The sequence below is a fragment of the Bufo bufo genome, chromosome 2 (genome assembly GCF_905171765.1).
Source record: "Bufo bufo chromosome 2, aBufBuf1.1, whole genome shotgun sequence".
In the NCBI taxonomy this organism is placed as follows: domain Eukaryota; kingdom Metazoa; phylum Chordata; class Amphibia; order Anura; family Bufonidae; genus Bufo; species Bufo bufo.
Window position 1 is genome coordinate 380635454 of NC_053390.1, and position 19717 is coordinate 380655170.

General features: G+C 42.0%; 1 protein-coding gene across 2 annotated transcripts in view; it reads right to left on the reverse strand.

Annotated features, from left to right (window-relative positions):
• Positions 1-19717, reverse strand: part of IFT74 (intraflagellar transport 74) — a 125540-nt gene continuing 105823 nt past the window's right edge. For both annotated transcript variants that reach the window (XM_040417182.1, XM_040417181.1), the window contains exons 14-20: positions 16138-16191; positions 13975-14072; positions 13622-13748; positions 6814-6977; positions 4958-5083; positions 3372-3432; positions 1-390 (exon numbers count right to left, since the gene is read on the reverse strand). In XM_040417182.1, the coding sequence (XP_040273116.1) occupies positions 275-390; positions 3372-3432; positions 4958-5083; positions 6814-6977; positions 13622-13748; positions 13975-14072; positions 16138-16191 (746 nt within the window). In that variant the 3' untranslated portion in view covers positions 1-274. The remainder of the gene's footprint in view (positions 391-3371; positions 3433-4957; positions 5084-6813; positions 6978-13621; positions 13749-13974; positions 14073-16137; positions 16192-19717) is intronic.

The following is a 19717-nucleotide window of genomic DNA, read 5'->3' on the forward strand; positions in this document are numbered from 1 at the left end:
ATAATTTGTATTTATTCTTTTGCATACAATTGTCAACTTTACAAACTGAAATGACTACTATATCAGATGATTTGTATCAAACATTCAAACACAGTACATGGGATTTATAAACTGTGAGAGTCCGCGACTTGTTGGATGTTTAACTGCAAGCTGTCTACCTTGTATCGGCAGTAACTACAACAGCTAGGCGGAATGGCGTTAAATAGTAAGTAGGAGGCAGCGCTCAGAGGAGTGCGGTGGTCTCTTTAAACGGCTGATTGGTGAACTAGAAGGTTCAGCTCCTGGAGTTCTGCAGAGCAGCTACAAGAGTTTGATTGTACTCTGCTATCTGCTTAGTTACATTCTTCATCACTTGCTTGTAGTCACTCTCTTGGCTCTTTGAAGCTATGACTGCATAGAGATGTCAAGGAGATATATATATTTTTTTAACTTTTTTACTTGACTTACATTGCGAGAACTCAGACGGAGGATCAGGGAACACATATTGGGAATTGAAGCAGCAAGGGAGGAGAAAGACCGTGGCAAATTGAAAATGATTCCTGGACATTTTAAACTTTAAAAGTTTTTTTTTTAAATTATAATTATATTTTAAGTAATGCCCCCAGCCTACCTCCTAAAAAAGAAGATTCATACTTGCTTACTCCATGTTGCTCCAGTCCCCCGCACTGCCTCCACTCTTTCTATCTTCAGGTTTCGGCACTGCTTACATCCTGTCAGCTCTGGGCGTGGTCACATGCACGGCTCCAGCCAATGATTGGCTTCAGTAGTGATGTGGCCACAAGCAGCACATTACTGCTGAAGCCTGTCATTGGCTGGAGCGGTGCATGTGACCACGCCCAGAGCCAACAGGATTTAAGCAGTTGGAAAAAAGGGTAGGAAATAAATCTGGGCCACTGCGTGCAAAATTTGTCTGAAAAATCACCAAAAACCACCACCTTTGTTTAAAGTGCATGGAATTGACAGTGTTATGACAAATTCTTGAGGGGGAGATTGAAAGCATTTGCTGGCACAGAGGGTGGTAAAGTGGATATTTACATTAGATACTGGTACCCCTACAGACCTGAATAACTCCATCAGTTATTCCTCTAACCTAGTGGTGGCGAACCTATGGCACAGGTGCCAGAGGCGGCACTCAGAGCCCTATCTGTGGGCACCTGCGCCCTGGAAAAAGTCTATGGTGTACCAATATGCCTTAGACTTTTCCTGCCATTCATCAGCGCAGGGCGCACTATGAACAGCACAGGCAGCGCACTGAATGTAGGCAGGCTGTTGTAGCTAAATGATAAAGTACATGGAAGATTTACTATATTGGACTATAGTATTCAGGTTACATTGCCGTGTTGGCACTTAGTGATAAATAAGTGGGTTTTGGGTTGCAGTTTGGGCGCTCGGTCTATAAAAGGTTCGCCATCACTACCCTAACCTATGATTTAACAATAGAGTGAACAGTACTCTGATTTTCCATTATCATTCTTCTTGTTTCTTTTTTGTAGATAACATTCTTGTTTTTAATGTGTACTTTATGTTGGTATTTTTAGACTTCCTATATGAGAAATGCTGATACTGTATACCAGACGGAGACTTTTTACACACGACCACGAGGAACAAGTCAATGTTGAACTGAGGGACTCGTTGCAGCCCCCTTCTCTATCTTCTAAGGGGTTTTTCCTTTAAGGGGTTTTCTGGGATTTTGATACTGATGACCTATCCTCATGACTGCTTCATATGTTCCAATCCTTTAAAAAAAAAAAAAATGATGCTGTGTAATACCAGTTTATTTTATCGTAACTCACTGTACTGAAACGCATGGTCAACTGTTTCATTTTCCATGCAGAAAAAACTGCTGGCAAATACTGTCTGCATATATACCAAAAGGAAAATCTTTTGGCATATGTCGGGTCCAATATACCCTACCCAGGTGCATTTCCCAACATCTACATTTTATGACCTGAGCAAGCACATCACTGGAGACATAGAAAAAGCTTTAGCTTACATTGATGAGTGAAGAGAGAACAAGGAAAACACCAAAGAATGACTATGTCTTGGCAAGGGACAGCAGAACAATAAATGAGGTAAGGACTTTCTCACTTTACTAACTTGGAGAGTGGTTACTAGGGATGAGCGAATCAACTTCGGATGAAACATCCAAAATCGATTCGCATAATACTTTGTTTAAATACTGTACGCAGCAAGTGCTCCGTACAGTATTAGAATGTATTGGCTCCTATGAGCCAAAGTTATTACTTCGCCAAGTCTCATGAGACTTCGCATAACAACTTCATAAATCAATTTCTACTGTAAAAAAGTGAAGGCAGGACGCTCACTGGCTGCCTACTTCCTTACTGTGCCTGCGCTGAATACTGAACGGCACGGCGCAGGTGCGAGATTGACCATGCACTCAGGGTTGGGAGATTATGCGTTCATTCATTAGTATTTAATTAAAGGGTCTCTGTCACCAGAAATACCTAAATTAAACTGAATTAAACTAAATGTCAGCTGAACCTAACTAGCCTATTCCTACTTTTATCTATGCCCCTGTTACTCCAGAAATGTGACTCTTATAATATGCTAATTAGCCTCTAGGAGCAGGAGCAACGCCCCACCTTTCCTGCTCCTAGAGGCTAATTAGCATATTATAAGAGTCACATTTCTGGAGTAACGGGGGCATAGATAAAAGTAGGAATAGGCTAGTTAGGTTCAGCTGACATTTAGTTTAATTCAGTTTAATTTAGGTATTTCTGGTGACAGAGACCCTTTAATTAAATACTAATGAATGAACTCATAATCTCCCAACCGGACTACTGCAACATTTTCCCCTGTGGCCTCCCATCTAACACTCTTACACCCCTCCAATCAACCTTCAGCTCTGCTGCCTGGTTAAGCCACCTCTCCCATGTTTCTATTCAACCTTCCCCTCTGCCATCGCCTTCCCATTGCCCAGTGAATACAGCTAAAAATATTAAAAATAACATACAAGGCTGTCCACAATGTGTCCCCTCCTTACAGCTCTGACCTAGTCCCCCAATACATACCCACACGTAATCTCCAATCCTCACAAGACCTCTTTCTCTGCTCTCCTCTTGTCTGCTACTCACAACATTGTCTTCAAGGTTTCTCATGTTTTCTCATACTCTGACACTGTTGCCCCAGCACATCAGACTCTCTCCACCATCCAAACTTTCAAAAGAACCTGAAAACGGACCTCTTCAGGAGAGCCTACAACCTGCAATAACACCGATGCCCCTATACTACCATCTGACCAGCTTTCCTTTGTACACTGCAAGTCTTTGCGGACAGGGTCCTTTTAATGTACTATATAAATTTATTTTCATATGTAATCCCTTTTAAATACATAATAATGTAAAGGATACATTCTTTCATCACAAAGTTGTTCTGCTCGTGCTGTTGCCATTTTCTTTCCAGATTTGTGAGCTGTGAATACAGAATAAACAAAAAAAACTATTTATGTAGAAACTCAGCTTTTGGGGAATGAAATCCATTATATGGTCATGGTGTCAGGACTCAGGAAGATTAGTATGACATTTAGTGATTTTTGCAAGACTTAAAATTGATGGCCTGTCCTTTGGATGAGACATCAATGTTTGATCTTCGTAGATTAGCTGAAGAGCCTTCATTGTTTATGCATGCACAATGGCTCGTCCATAAGGGTGGTTGTCCATTGAAGTGAATAGGCCTGAGCTGTAGTACCAGCTGCAGCCACCTGCATGAACAAGCAGCCAGGCCTCTGTACACAAAGGTCATTCCCCCAGGATAAGTGTTTGAAGCATAGGCTCAAACTCTGAGTTCCAGGGAACTTTAAGGCCTCTTTCACACGAGCGTGTCCGGATTAGGTCCGGATGCGTCCCGGTGCATTGCGGCAAACCCGCGCGAGTAGGTACGCAATTGCAGTCAGTTTTGACTACGATTGCGTTCCGTTTTCATCGCGCAGGTGCAATGTGTTTTGCACGCGCGTAATAAAAAACTGAATGTGGTACCCAGACCCGAACTTCTTCACAGAAGTTCAGGTTTGGGTTCAAGGTTGTGTAGATTGTATTATTTCCCCTTATAACATGGTTATAAGGGAAAATAATAGCATTCTGAATACAGAATGCATAGTACAATAGGGCTGGAGGGGTTAAAAAAAAATAATTATTATTTAACTCATCTTAATCCACTTGTTCGCGCAGCCGACATCTCTTCTGTCTTCATCTGTGAGGAAAAGGACCTTTGATGACGTCACTAGGCTCATCACATGGTCATTAACATGATCCATCACCATGGTGATGTATCATGTGATAAGCGTAGTGACGTCATCAAAGGTCCTTTTCCTCACAGATGAAGACAGAAGAGATGTCGGCTGCGCGAACAAGTGGATTAAGGTGAGTTAAATTACTTTTTATTTTATTTTTTTAACCCCTCCAGCCCTATTGTACTATGCATTCTGTATTGAGAATGCTATTATTTTCCCTTATTACCATGTTATAAGGGAAAATAATAATGATTGAGTCCCCATCCCGATCGTCTCCTAGCAACCGTGCGTGAAAATCGCACCGCATCTGCACTTGCTTGCGGATGCTTGAGATTTTCACGCAACCCCATTCACTTCTATGGGGCCTGCGTTGCGCGAAAAACTCACAAAGAGGAGCATGCTGCGAATTTCATGCAACGCACAAGTGATGCGTGAAAATCACTGCTTATGTGCACAGCCCCATAGAAATGAATGGGTCAGGATTCAGTGCGGGTGCAATGCGTTCACCTCACGCATTGCCCCCGCGCGGAAATCTCGCCCGTGTGAAAGGGGCCTAATACTTTTCTGTGACACTCCAGAGCATGCACAGCTCTAAATCATATGAGTGGATGTTATATGACCCCAGAACTCATTGCTCTAACGTCCCATGATACAGCAAATGGAGTAAAAAAAAAACATAAGCCAGGATCACGGGGAATTTTCAGTCACCTGAGAGTGTGTCTCATTATCCTGCAGTTGGGATTTCAGTTTATCATTCTCAGCATTCAGTTGTGCCATCGTCTTCTTAAAGGTGTCTCTGCGTTTGGTTAGAATTATTTTATCTTCTTGGAGTTTCTGATAAAATAAACAATTTCCAGTTACAGTCTATTACATAAATTCATGTAACCTCCTGCCATTCTCTGGAGCATAACTGATAGGTTACCCCCCCACCCTCGGTACCTTTAGCTGTCCATAAGGTAGGTATTTGAGGATTGCAGTACTATGCCTATTACTGTATATAGAGCACTCAGGGAACAATAACCAAGCTGATGAATTCATTTTAGAAGGGTTTTCCCATCTTAAACATTTATGGCCTATCCAAAGGATATTCTCCTCTGGAAATCTCAGGAGAGCGGTAGTCTGCTGGTCCCTGCCTCCTCCAGATGGCGGAGCTTGTGCATGACCCTCTCCATTTAGATCTGTGAGAGTTACATAAAGGGCAGAATAAGCTATCCCTGCATGTTGGTGGCCGGTTTAGATGATGACATTGATTCATTGGATATCAGTTTGGTTGCAGATAGAGCTCATGCACACGGATGTGTGTGCCCCCTGCCCGTATTGCGGCCCACAAACAGCAGGTCTGCAAAATACTGGCACCGGCTGTGTGCGCTCCATATCACGGATGTGGGCCTATTCACTTGAATGGGTCCGCAACCTGCAAGATACGGAGTGGAAGCCCACGGAAGCACTATGGAGCGCAGGTTTTCAGTCCGTGCCTCCGCACTGCCAAAAAATAGAACATGTTCAAGTGAATGGGTCTGCAACCGCAAACAGCAGGTACATGGCTGGTGCCCGTGCACTGCAGACCGCTATTTGCGCCATTTCCGCTTCTAATCATCAATGGTGGATGACATTGCAAGCCTTACTGGTAATGGGAAATGCAAATCTATCTTTTCAAACTTTATACACATAGCCTTTCCTATCTGCAGCAAAGTGATTACGGTGGAGATATACTGCTGGGATGGAGAATTGCAAACACCGCCACAAAAATGATGTAAAATGAAAGAAATGCTTGATGCTACGTACTCGTAATACGCAACTGACACTGCATCATCATATGTATAAGGTATTGCGGATTATATTGGTAAAGAGGGTGTGCTCCAAGTGCTATTGCTATAAATAGCAGACAAATGTTGGCCTTGCTGCGCCTGGCTTCAGTGCGCTGCGGTCTATGTAATCAGCTGATTGGCCGGGGTCAGTGCTGGAAGCTGGGCCCCCATTGATTTGATTCTGATGTGTGGTAGCCTGATCTGGCAGGCTTTTCCAGCGGACAACAACCTGTCAGAGTTTACTGGATACTGCCGTTCACTGCTGGACTCATGGCAGAAAGCAACTAAAAATCTTGGACAATCCCTACAATGTGTTAAAATGAAGAAAAAAAAAAGAAAAAATCATAATCATACCTTACTCCAGCCCTGGATACAGCATTTGACTGCTGCCGCCAATCACAATTCCCAGCAGTCCACAGCTGAGAATAGTGAGATTGGCTGCAGCGGTGAGGTTTTAAATCCAGGCATGTCACGGACTACTGCAGATTGCTGAGGACAGCGATTGGCTGCACATAAAGAGCAGCAGCAGTACTTAAGGAACACCACAGAAAATGGTGCTTATAATTATATATATATATATATATGAAAGAAAATCACCAAATACTCTAAAAAATACAGTGCATATTTAGCATAAAAACATGATTTGAACAATAGGTTATTTCAGATGACACGTTCCAGACGGGGAGGAGGCCCTGGTAACAGTTTGGATGAGCTTCTACCTGGAGCAGAGTAAACATATTAACCAATTAGCGGTACCTTTTTCTTGTCTTCTGCTGAGGCCCTGAGGGCATCCAAGTCGCTGTATGTTGTTAATTCTTCAGACATTTGCTGGATTTTCTCCTTCAGGGATGTCATCTCGCTGTTTATCTTAGATTCCAGCTGCTCCACCTTCTGAAGATCCTGTTGTAAACGCTGGCTCTCTACGGGAACGGACATAATTCAGTATTAAACATTTATTTAACCTTTTCCAATTAGACGGTAGGCACGATGGAAAATACATCTCTCTGAGTTTTCAGTGTCTCTGTATCGTCCACTGTTAATACCATATAGATAAGAGCTTTAATTGTCAGTATTTTCCAGGATATATTCAAAACATATGCATATGATACCAGTAAAGGAAAACAATGAAAAATGCCGCACTTTGCAAAAAAAATCTATGCATTATTTGAAAGGTATTGCTAAAACGGAGGAGCTGAGCAGATTGATGCATAGCTTTGTGGCAAATTGTATTTGATTAATTTAAATCTCTGTTCTTTCTAAGCTTAGGAGTCATGTGGGCGGACAGCTTTCCCTATATGAGCACACGTACAGGGGTAGCAGTCAAGCATTGAGGTGAATTTGCATACTGGAGTGGGAAGGGGTTAATACTTGAAAAATGACTGAAAACTTCTGTTCTGCCTCATACTGTTGCAGTGACTGCTATAAAACTGTAACAAACCAGAAGGTTAATATACGAAACCCTGTGCGGTTTATACTTCTACATGGTTACAGAAGTCACTCCTTGTGAATAACTAGTAGTCCTCATCCTAATTTGCACAGTCAGATGATCTGTCCATATCGTTCACTAACAGGCTTCCAGTCAGAAACCTTCTGAAAATGTCTAAATGTTCAAGCCAAATGCCAGGGACTTGAAATTCCATGATGTATAGAGAAATGATTTCCCATTGCCATATACATACTGAATGTCGTGCAGAAAAACGGAAATCTGGCTGACATTTTTCTTGGACAGGATGGAGGACTGGTAGAGGTCTGACTGCTTGTACAGTGGCAGGGGGCATGCATGACCTGCTGCTCCATCAGGACAGAGGTACCACCACAATCAGTTAAGTTGTCTTCTACCCTCATGGCACAAGCCCTTTAAATATGAAACCCCGATGTTCAGAGGTTCCTCAAGATACAATGACCTCAGGATACAATATTTTCAACATACAATGGTCTTTTCTGACCCGTCGTAAGTTGACAGACTCAACATACAATGTCTCAGACTCAGATCCAACCAATCAAGGCCACTTCTCTGGTAAAATAGCTGGATTAGTTCCTGACTGTTATATGTAAGGACTTGTTTCATCTGTCTTAGTTATCTGCTGGTTTTTCTTAAATCTTCATTTTCACTCCTCTTGGATGACATTTTGGGGATTTGGTACCGATTACTCAAGTTACAATGGTTTCAACATACAATGGTCGTCCTGGAACCAATTAATATTGTAACTTGAGGGACCACTGTATTCAAAGGGAACCTGTCATCACATTTGCCATATGCAACTAATGATATGGTGCTGCAGGTTACACTACGGCAGAATCATTGGGTGAGATTTATCAAAACTGGTGTAAAGGAAAATTGGTTGCGATGGGCAATAAAGCCAAACAGATTTCACCTTTCATTTTCTAAAAGAGCTCTGAAAAATGAAAGGTGGAATCTGATTGGTTGTTATTACAAAACAAAGAGGGGGGAAGGGTGGGGGGCGGTCAGCACATCCCATGGTTGCTATTAGTGTTGAGTGAAGAGAGCTTCATCCGAAGTTGCTTCGTTCAAAACTTCGGAATAATACTGTACGGAGATCCGTCTCCATACTCTATTAGAATGTATGGGCTCCGATAGGCGCCGAAGTAATTTATTTTTAAAGTGGGAAACCATTTTAAAACTCGAAACCGAACTCGGCTTTGGTTCCATGGTACTAGCCGGAACCGAAGCCGAGTTCAGTTTCAAGTTTTAAAATGGTTTCCCACTTAAAAAATTAACTACCGAAGTTATTCAACAAAGTATCGCATGACTTTGTGAATAATGAACTTTGGCTCATCGGAGCCCATACATTCTCATACTGTACGGAGATCGATCTCCATACAGTAGTATTCAGAAGTTTTCAACAAAACTACTTTAGATGAGGAATCCGACGCTCACTTCGCTCGACACCAGTTGCTATGGACAACTAAGCCAGTTTTCCTTTGCATCAGTTTTGATAAATCCCCCAATTTCTCAGCCTTAGCATTTTTGATGTAAATCCACTTTAAAAATGTACCTGCGGGTCTTGGGGTCATCAGGATGTCGTCCTACACTACCCGAGTCACGGAGTCACCGCACCAAGCCTGCCTATCTCACTGTGACTGACATCCCCCTAACCTTCCCGTGAATGTGCGTAAATACTCTTTCTCGTCGCCTCTGGTGTACACGCCAGCTTACGGTTATGGAGCAGAAGCGAAAGAGTATTTACGGTGCATGCACGAGATTTCAGACGTGCTGGGATGTCACTCGCATTGAGATGGGCAGGCTTGTGGCATTTACATATGGAAAGGTACATCTTCAAAGTGGATTAACATGAAAATGCTGAGGATGAGAGCTCTAAAAGACAGCAATGATTTTGCTGTGGTATGGCCTACAGCACAATATCATTGGTTGCATAGAGCAAAAAGTGATGACAGGTTTCCTTTAAAGAAGACCTATCGGCTCTTCTGACATGTCTGTTTTAGTACATATTTGCATTTCCCATGAAATAACAATGCTGGAGAATCTTTGTTAAAAGTATGCCTAATGCCAATGTATTAAAGAGGTTTTCCAAGATTTTTTTTACTGATGAACTTTTCCCTAGTACCCCAGGACCCCTACCAGTCAGCTGTTTGAGAAGGCAGCGGCGCTCCTGTGAGCGTTGCGGCCTTCTCCATATTATACAATGTATGGCACTGTGCTTGGTATCGTGCTCAGCCCCATTCACTTGATGAACTATCCTCTGGTACCCCAGGACCCCCACCAGTCAGCTGTTTGAGAAGGCAGCGGCGCTCCTGTGAGAGTTGCGGCCTTCTCCCTGCTTTACAATGTTATACAATGTATGGCACTGTGCTTGGTATCGTGCTCAGCCCCATTCACTTGATGAACTATCCTCTGGTACCCCAGGACCCCCACCAGTCAGCTGTTTGAGAAGGCAGCGGCGCTCCTGTGAGCGTTGCGGCCTTCTCCCTGCTTTACAATGTTATACAATGTATGGCACTGTGCTTGGTATCGTGCTCCGCCCCATTCACTTGATGAACTATCCCCTGGTACCCCAGGACCCCCACCAGTCAGCTGTTTGAGAAGGCAGCGGCGCTCCTGTGAGCGTTGCGGCCTTCTCCCTGCTTTACAATGTTATACAATGTATGGCACTGTGCTTGGTATCGTGCTCCGCCCCATTCACTTGATGAACTATCCCCTGGTACCCCAGGACCCCCACCAGTCAGCTGTTTGAGAAGGCAACGGTGCTCCTGTGAGCGTTGCGGCCTTCTCCCTGCTTTACAATGTTATACAATGTATGGCACTGTGCTTGGTATCGTGCTCCGCCCCATTCACTTGATGAACTATCCCCTGGTACCCCAGGACCCCCACCAGTCAGCTGTTTGAGAAGGCAACGGTGCTCCTGTGAGCGTTGCGGCCTTCTCCCTGCTTTACAATGTTATACAATGTATGGCACTGTGCTTGGTATCGTGCTCAGACCCATTCACTTGATGAACTCCTCCTAGGCCATGTGACATATGAACGTGTTGTCACTCGGCCTAGGAAACAGCTGATCAGTGTGGGTCCCGGGTGTTGGCCCCCCACTGATCAGATACTGATCACCTATCCTGTATTAGAATCTCAGAAACCCCCCTTTAATTAAAAAGGCCACCACAACAAAAACAGAAAAATGCCAATACACCCTGACAGCTTTCATTGTATTCACTGACATCCAGGAGGAATAACAGAGCATTCTTCTATGTTAAAGTGCACTGGCATTTTTCTGTTTTGGTGGCATTTTTTATTTTTTTTGTAAAAGTGACAACAGGAAGAACAGTTTTCAGGAAGCTCGTTCAAAACTCACAACTCAACCGACATGGCTGACCTTCCTATTTTCACTGCTGCCACTATAGATCAGGAAAAATGACAGCGCATCTGTACATAAATATTCCACAAGTTCAGAACTCTGACTCTCTCTAATTTATCAGCGTACAGCCTGTACTAGTTTTTTTTGGTGATGTCCCATTGGGTTTACAACAGTAAAAGATCACAAACTAAAAATAAGAAAATCAACAGCAAAAACGAAACAAGAACAAGTCTTTGAAAGCAAAATCCAGCAGTAAAGAATGTGGAAAACACGGGCAGGCATCACACTGGAGCCTTTCTCTTGTATCGCCATCAACAGCAATGACACGACTTAGAAATCAGCCTATGAGCATTAGAATTTATCTTAATCTAACAGGGTTAGCAAAGAAGTTGCTGCTAAAGAATAAAAACTAAATAATAACTGTAGTCAGGAAGAGGATACAGGCCGGTTCCTTGAGATATGCTGAGAAGTGGCAGAAGGTATGTAGAAAGCAATCCAGCCTGAGACCAAACTTCATGACCCCAGAAAAAACATCTGTGGAACAATAGCATTAGTGAGATTGTTTACTCTGGGCAGCTTCCTTTTTCTTCTGCGGAGCTGCTGATGATTTTTTTTCTTTCACCGGCAAGCCATTAAAAGATGCTTAGATCAAATTTCACCTTGGCTACAATGTTTGGATCCAAATCTAAGTGTCTGGCTGCAAACACGCTCCACTGCAATGAACGCATGCTGACGAATGAGACACCACTTTATTTAAACTATCCACATTTATATCTACTTATAATAACCTTGCCCTGAGAAAAAACGCTCCATTTTACTGGAACTTTGTTAAAAGGGTTGTCTCATCTGAGACACTGGTGGCATGTGCGGACTGCCGAAAATAGCCGGGTGCTGGCTTGGCTATTTCTGGCAGTCCCATCGAATGTGAACGGAGCGTTGACCGCACTTGTATGGTGTGCTCTCCATTAATCTCTATTGGACTTCCGAAAATAGCCGAGTGTGCTTGCTTGGCTCTATTCGGAAGTCCCATAGAAATTAATAGAAAGCATTCCGCGCATAGACTGCAATAGTCTACTGATTGCATGTTCCAAGTCCCCTAAGGGCACTAAAAATTTAACTTAACAAAATATGTATACATAAAAAAAATCAAAAAAAATCAACCCCTTTTCAAATTATGCATATAAAAATAAACATCATTGGTATCTCCATGTCCGAACTATTAAAATATAAAAATACCTATCCGGTGTGGTGAACACTGTAATCCTGAAAAAACTGAAAGATTTCGGACACTTTGCCCGACCAAAAAAAGTGATTCAAAGTTCTGCAATTGGAAACATAAAAAATGATAGGTAGAGGTGAGGAAATTCAGGTTATGAAATTTGTTCACGCTTCGTTTACTGGTAAAAGATGAATTGCATTATGGATTCCGTTACCACGGACCATAACGCAATTCTATGACGGAATGCATAACGGAATGCTTTTAGACCCTAAAGTTTAGAGGCATTCCGTTATTCATGCCATCATAATAGAAGTCTATGGGCTGCATAACGGATCCGTCCTGTTTCAGTTTTGCAGGAGAGGACTCCCCTGCATAACGGAAATGGGACGGATCCGTTTTGCAGCCCATAGACTTCTATTATAACGGAATGAATAATGGAATGCTTCTAAACTTTAGGGTCTAAAGGCATTCCGTTATGCATTCCGTCATAGAATTACGTTATGGTCCGTGGTAACGGAATCCATAATGCAATTCATCTTTTACCAGCAAAGGAAGTGTGAACGAATTTCAAAATATGAAATTCGCCCATCTCTAGTTATAGGTATGGGAAGATGGCAATGCAAAGAATACTTTAAAAAGGTTTTTATTTTCTTTAAAGTAGTAAAACATAATAAAAACTACATAAATTTGGTATTGTCATAATCGTACTGACCCACAGAATAAGGTCATGACACTTCTAGTGTGCAGTGAGTGTTGGAAAAACCAAACTGAAAAAGACACTGTGCAATTGCGTTTTTTTCTCATTTCACCCAAGATTTTTCTCTAGCTTCCCAATACAAGATACGGTACATTAAACAATGTTATTACAAATACAACTTGTGCAGCCTACGAGAATGGAAAAGTTAAAAAGTTATAGCTTTGGAAAGGTGGGGAGGAAAAAATGAAAACACAAAAACAAACACTGGCCCGCTTCTTAAGGGGTTAAATACAAATTATTGTTTTTCTGTAGCAGTAATTTCACAAAGATAAATGTCCTCAATAGGAGAGCAAAAAAATCTCAGTTTATGACTGCTGCACAGAAAAGGGTTTATCCACAAGGTAATTCTCATTAGAATAGTAGGTGGAGGACTGGAATAACTGACAGAAGGACAGCTTTATTTTTCTCACAATGAAATGCACGGAGGAGAGGTGTGACTAGTATTATGTGGGAAGCCCTGAACAGGGTCTTATACTCTGAGTCCCCAACACTCACTCCTCCCTGGTCTGACTGATGGTCTGACAAACGGTGTTAAGTTAGCCTCTATGGTGTGCTATAAGTCCAAACAGGCAGTTACAGACTCTGGAGAGATCCAAAAGTTATGTCCAAAAAAAAAAAAATCCACTTTTTTTTTTTTTTTAAATACAACAATATGTAGAATACATAGATAGGTTGCTAATATGTGATACAAAAGGAGGATGGAATGTCCCTCTAAATGTTTGCGTAAATACAAGACTCCATTGCTTGAAGTATGCCTCTTACCAGATGTCAAATTCTTTGCAGTGCTCTGAGATTTCTGCATTTCAGTTTCCTTAAAAGTAAGATCCTCTTGCATAATTTTAAGGTCTTGAGAGGTAACCGAGGAGATTTGTTTCATTCGATTTATATTCTGTAGAAAATAAGAACTGTGCCAACTTCAATGCAGTTTTAGCAGGAAACAGAGAACTTATAAAGGAAATCATGCAAAGAAAATATAGATTCAATGTCCCATTTGTAATGGAAAATGTGTCATGTACTTACTACTGTATATCAAGCAATGTCTGAGCACAGGCATGACTAGACAGCTCTATATAACAAAGGATATCCTTCTATCCTGGCAACTGACAGGGACTCACCCTGCTTGAGTGTTCCAGTAGCATAACAATATTAGCTTCTATCTCAGACTTCCTCTCCATCTCTTGACTCTTATTTTCTTCAAAAGTAGAAAGAAACCCTGAAAAGTATAACCTCAAAGCTGTCAGAAGAGAACCTGTATGATGACCATAACAACAGATTTATGACCAACAAAAAAAAACAACTTCATTGTATTTCAAAGGGCATCTGTCAGCAGTTTTGACCATGCTACACTACATATCTTTTGTGGCGTATTTATTATCAGGAGCAGTGCGAATATTATGTTTTATTCTGCCTGGCAGATTCCCTTTTGTGTGTAACAACACTGAATCACAGTGGACTTGATTAGGATTTCTTGAACTAATCAAGAGAAAATAGCCTCAAAGTGTGATCCATTCTGGTTACTATGGCACACATACAGTGGATACTAACAATCCTGAGGATGGTACTACAAGGAAATTTTGACTAGCACATTCATATACATAGTCACAGGTGCATATCGATCAAGTAAACATGGTTGATAAAAAAAAAATGGCTGCACAACATTTCACATACAAACAATAGAGCTGAGAAATGGGGATCATTCTAAGTTAAAAAATAGAAGCTCTTTGCGCACATTTTTGATCAAACGTGTGTCTGGCCCATCTACTAGACGTCAATGTGGCTTCCGCAGATGGGTTTTATGATGCTATGTAACCCTGACAGTTCTGAAATGTATTGGATAACACTGGCATAATGCTGCCAGTGTTATCCAATACAGAACTGTAAGGGTTACATAGCATCATAAATCAATATAATGCTATGTGAATCCAGTCAGCGCTGGGAGGTCAGGCCGGGAACTGCGATGCAGACTCACTGCGGGAGGAACGCTCGTCTGCAAGGGATTAGGATTTAAAAGTGAGGGCAGCAGAAAACTGGTAACAGATTCCCTTTAACAGTCCCATTTGAGATTTGAATGTTACTCTGAGACATTGCTGTGGGTCTCATTACTAGGATTCCAAAAGAGGGGCTCTTAAAAGCCCCCATACACATAAGAGAACAGTCGGCTAACACCACCAATCTGGTGGGAATGGCCGACTATATTATGTGTATGGGGGCCTCCAGACTCTCCACCAGGAAGGATTGCAATGCCGAATTTTATTGCCAACTCTTTTGTTCTCAAATGGGATAAACCCATTGCCAATGTTGTCTGACAGCAGCTTATTTTCCTCTCCCTGTTGAGAGCACGAGTTTGCATGAGATTGGGGGCATGGCTAGTCAAGAGGAATAGCTGTCCACCATCAAACACTGAAGGTGTATGGGCAGCTTTACTTAAGTTGGGTTTATATTGCCCGATAATCAGGCCGATTATTGGGAATGCATGGTCGCACGAACATTCGTTCCAGATAACCTGCCTGTGTAAAGGTGCTACAGACCACCCGATGAACAAGCAAAATGCTTATTCATTGGGTGAAACAATCTTTCATGTGAACGCCTCAATCATCGTTTCTGAGCAGCAGATCACACTGTGTGAAGAGCCCTCTGCTGCCCAGAAACAATGAATCTGTATGAAGTTGAGCGATCGAAACGGTGGAGGCCATCGCTGCATGTAACCGTAGCTTGTCACCTCCACTAAAGAGCAGGCAATTATCAGGAGGGAATGCTTCCCGATAATTGTTTGCTTGTCGGTGTAGAGTAAATGTGCCTTACATTGAATTATAAAATGTATACATTCTTCAGTTAGAAAATGACAACCATGTTTTTTACCAGCTTCATTTCAGTCCTACTTCACCAGTACCGGCTTACTAACTTCCTTTGCTTTACTGCACAATGATATGGCCTCTCTTATTTTGTTTAAGGCACATAGGAAAAGTGACTTGTGGATGTAAAAATATCAGGAAACAAGAAACTTAAATTTCCTGCCAAACTATTTCTTCCTTTCGATGGGATCCCAATTCTCAAAGGAAGCCATATAGGTAAACAAGCATATTGTGCGCAAGACATTTTGCCATAACACTCTTATTTTCTCCAGAAAGCTTCCTATGTTAGATTATAATAAATCATGTATAATGGAAAAGTACAATTAAAAACTGCATGGAAAAATACTGTATGGAATTGTGTAGGAAATGGATTTAATACGGTGTGACATGAACAAGTAAGCCTTCATATGACAATCCCTCACTTACCGTCCATGCTTTCTTCTCGCTTTCTTAGTTCTTTGTACTTTTGCTTCTTCTCCCCTAGAATAAGAAAAGAAACAGAGGTGTTAATGACTATATATACTCGCCATAAGTATGTACATGGCCTTATTGCATGAGCAGGGGTGTAGCTAAAGGCTCATGGGCCCTGGTGCAAGAGTTCAGCTTGGGCCCCCCTTCCCTCAAACCTTCGTGCTGCATGAGGCAAAAATTGAAACTGCCCACCCCCCTCCTCGATACTAAATTCTTAACCTAACCCCTTCTGTCCATCCAGAGGTGTAACTTGCATACACTTTCTATAATACCAGTGTCTTCTTATGTGGCAGTAGCTCAGTGGGCTCAGTAGCGACTGCTACCTCTGCACCCCCTATAGCTACGCCCCTGTGCATGAGGGTTGTACGCAACCATAATAGGGCGCTCAAAGACTTTCGTAAGGCTTAAAGAAAACCTGTTACTTCTCCTAAGATAACCAGATGTTACCATTCTCCTTGTCAAAAGGGTGTGTCCCCACAGTGTGGCAGGGAAACACCCCATCACCCAGTTATAAATCTCTAGTAGGACTAACGGAGCAATGACACAACATAGCGTACTAAGAATAGTTATCCAGAATGATTATGACATGGGGGATACCAATATTTATTAAAACCTAGGTGTCAGAAGTAGTGACTGGTCCTCTTTAAGAGTAAACTAAATCTGTAATTAATTCACAGTGAAAAATTATATAAGGGTTTACGTCAAGAACGTCTGAAATCGAACCTTTAATCTTTATTAAGTGTCCACTTAAAAATAGTAGACAGGAAGGATTGACCCTCAGTAAAAAAGAAAATGTATGAAAATAATGACAACTGGGGTGTTGCTGGAAATACTCACTCTCATCGGGGTGTATGATAACCAACAGCCTCACATGGAGCATTCGCTCTGTAATTTTAAGATCAGTTCCCGCTGTCAAAAAATCTGTTGTCAACCCACATAAATGTAAAAGGGTTGAGCCACTAATATAAATGTATCTTGCCCGCCAGATATTGCTGTTAAATCACTTTCTCCAAATATCACTATTTATCAAAACTGCTTTATTCTAAAGTTATTAGCCTGCTATTGTACCCTGTGACAAATCGGTTGCTGTAGGTTAGGTCCTGCATTGGAACCTTGAAATGCAGGGTGCACAAGCATCATTAGTGATGTCAGGACACATCTCACTGACCTAAGGAACAGCAGACAAATTACAAACTAGGAAGTAGGTTTTAAGCATGGGAGATAAGAGAAAACTGCATATGAGGTAAACCAAAATAGTAATGATCAAGGAGGAGTGGGGGCTACAGTAATTGATGAAAATACACCCTAGAGTGAAAAGTAGTTTATGGTACAAACCCTAGTAAGGGGTTTACACCATGGGTCAGCAATCTGAAGATAAACATCTACAAGGTGATAAAATCTCCAGCAACTCTAACCATGTGGCACAAGTGTGTTTGACAACGGTGCCATTCCCAGGACATGTTAGGATAATTGGTGGACTGAAAACATTTACCAAATTACCCTAGGCTGTGAAATAAATTATATTAAAACATATTGAGAGTGCGGGATATCCTTACAGTAAGGGTCCATTCACACGTCCGTAAGTGTTTTGCGGATCCGCAAAACACAGACACCTGCAATGTGTGATACGCAATTTGCGGACCGCACATCAGTGACACTATAATAGAAAATGCCTTTTCTGGTCCGCAATTGCGGACAAGAATAGGACATGTTCTAATTTTTTCAGGAACGAAATTGCGGATCCCGAAAAAACGGATCCTGAAAAAACAGATGCGGATCCCGAAAATGCGTATGCGGATCCAGGAAATGTGGATTTGCATCCGTTCCAGCCCCATTGAAAGTGAATGGGTCCGCAAATTGCGGAACGAATGCGGACCCAAATTACGGACGTGTGAATGGACCCTAACTCAGTGAAAAAAAAAACTTATACTACAGTTAAAGTCCATACTTCCTCATTTAAGGGTGAAGAATGTATAACACCCTAGACTCCATATCCAGATTTAGGCCATAGTCAAATCTGTAGCAACCCTGAGGATCTACTACTCTGGTAAGCCCTGTGTTTCATTTTTTTTTTTTGTTGAAAAAAAGGTTTCAGATTACGTGCGTTTTTTCCTGTGCAGATTCCCGTGAGGAAAAACTGCAGCGTAATATACAGTCGGGTCCATAAATATTGGGATATTGATGCAATTCTAACATTTTTGTCTCTATACACCACCACAATGGATTTGAAATGAAACAAACAAGATGTGCTTTAACTGCAGACTGTCAGCTTTAATTTGAGGGTATTTACATCCAAATCAGGTGAACGGTGTAGGAATTACAACAGTTTGCATATGTGCCTCCCACTTGTTAAGGGACCAAAAATAATGGGACAATTGGCTTCTCAGCTGTTCCATGGCTAGGTGTGTGTTATTCCCTCATTATCCCAATTACAATGAGCAGATAAAAGGTCCAGAGTTCATTTCAAGTGTGCTATTTGCATTTGGAATCTGTTGCGTCAATTCTCAAGATGAGATCCAAAGAGCTGTCACTATCAGTGAAGCAAGCCATCATTAGGCTGAAAAAACAAAAAAAAACATCAGAGAGATAGCAAAAACATCAGGTGTGGCCAAAACAACTGTTTGGAACATTCTTAAAAAGAAGGAATGCACCGGTGAGCTCAGCAACACCAAAAGACCCAGAAGACCACGGAAAACAACTGTGGTGGATGACCGAAGAATTCTTTCCCTGTTGAAGAAAACACCCTTCACAACAGTTGGCCAGATCAAGAACACTCTCCAGGAGGTAGGTGTATGTGTGTCAAAGTCACCAATCAAGAGAAGACTTCACCAGAGTGAATACAGAGGGTTCACCACAAGATGTAAACCATTGGTGAGCCTCAAAAACAGGAAGCCCAGATTAGAGTTTGCCAAACGACATCTAAAAAAGCCTTCACAGTTCTGGAACAACATCCAATGGACAGATGAGACCAAGATCAACTTGTACCAGAGTGATGGGAAGAGAAGAGTATGGAGAAGGAAAGGAACTGCTCATGATCCTAAGCATACCACCTCATCAGTGAAGCATGGTGGTGGTAGTGTCATAGCGTGGGCATGTATGGCTGCCAATGGAACTGGTTCTCTTGTATTTATTGATGATGTGACTACTGACAAAAGCAGCAGGATGAATTCTGAAGTGTTTCGGGCAATATTATCTGCTCAAGGCAAACACAATCTGCTGCAAGAGAACATGCAGACTAAGCGGTCATTCACACGACTGTATGGTCAGCGTGCCCATGTTGTGGACCGCAAATAACGGTCAGCAATGCACAGGTACCAGCCGTGTGAAAGTGCTGCGGTGAGGACCCATTGACTTGAATTGGTCCGCGATCTGCAAAATACAGCAAAAGATAGGACATGTCCTATCTTTTGCAGTGCGGAGACGGACCCGAAAGCCCATGAGAGGGCTTCTGAGTGTTTCCGTGGGCTTCTGATCCATGCCTCTGCTCTGACATGTCCTGTCTTTTGGAGTATTTTGCGAATTGCGATCCACAACA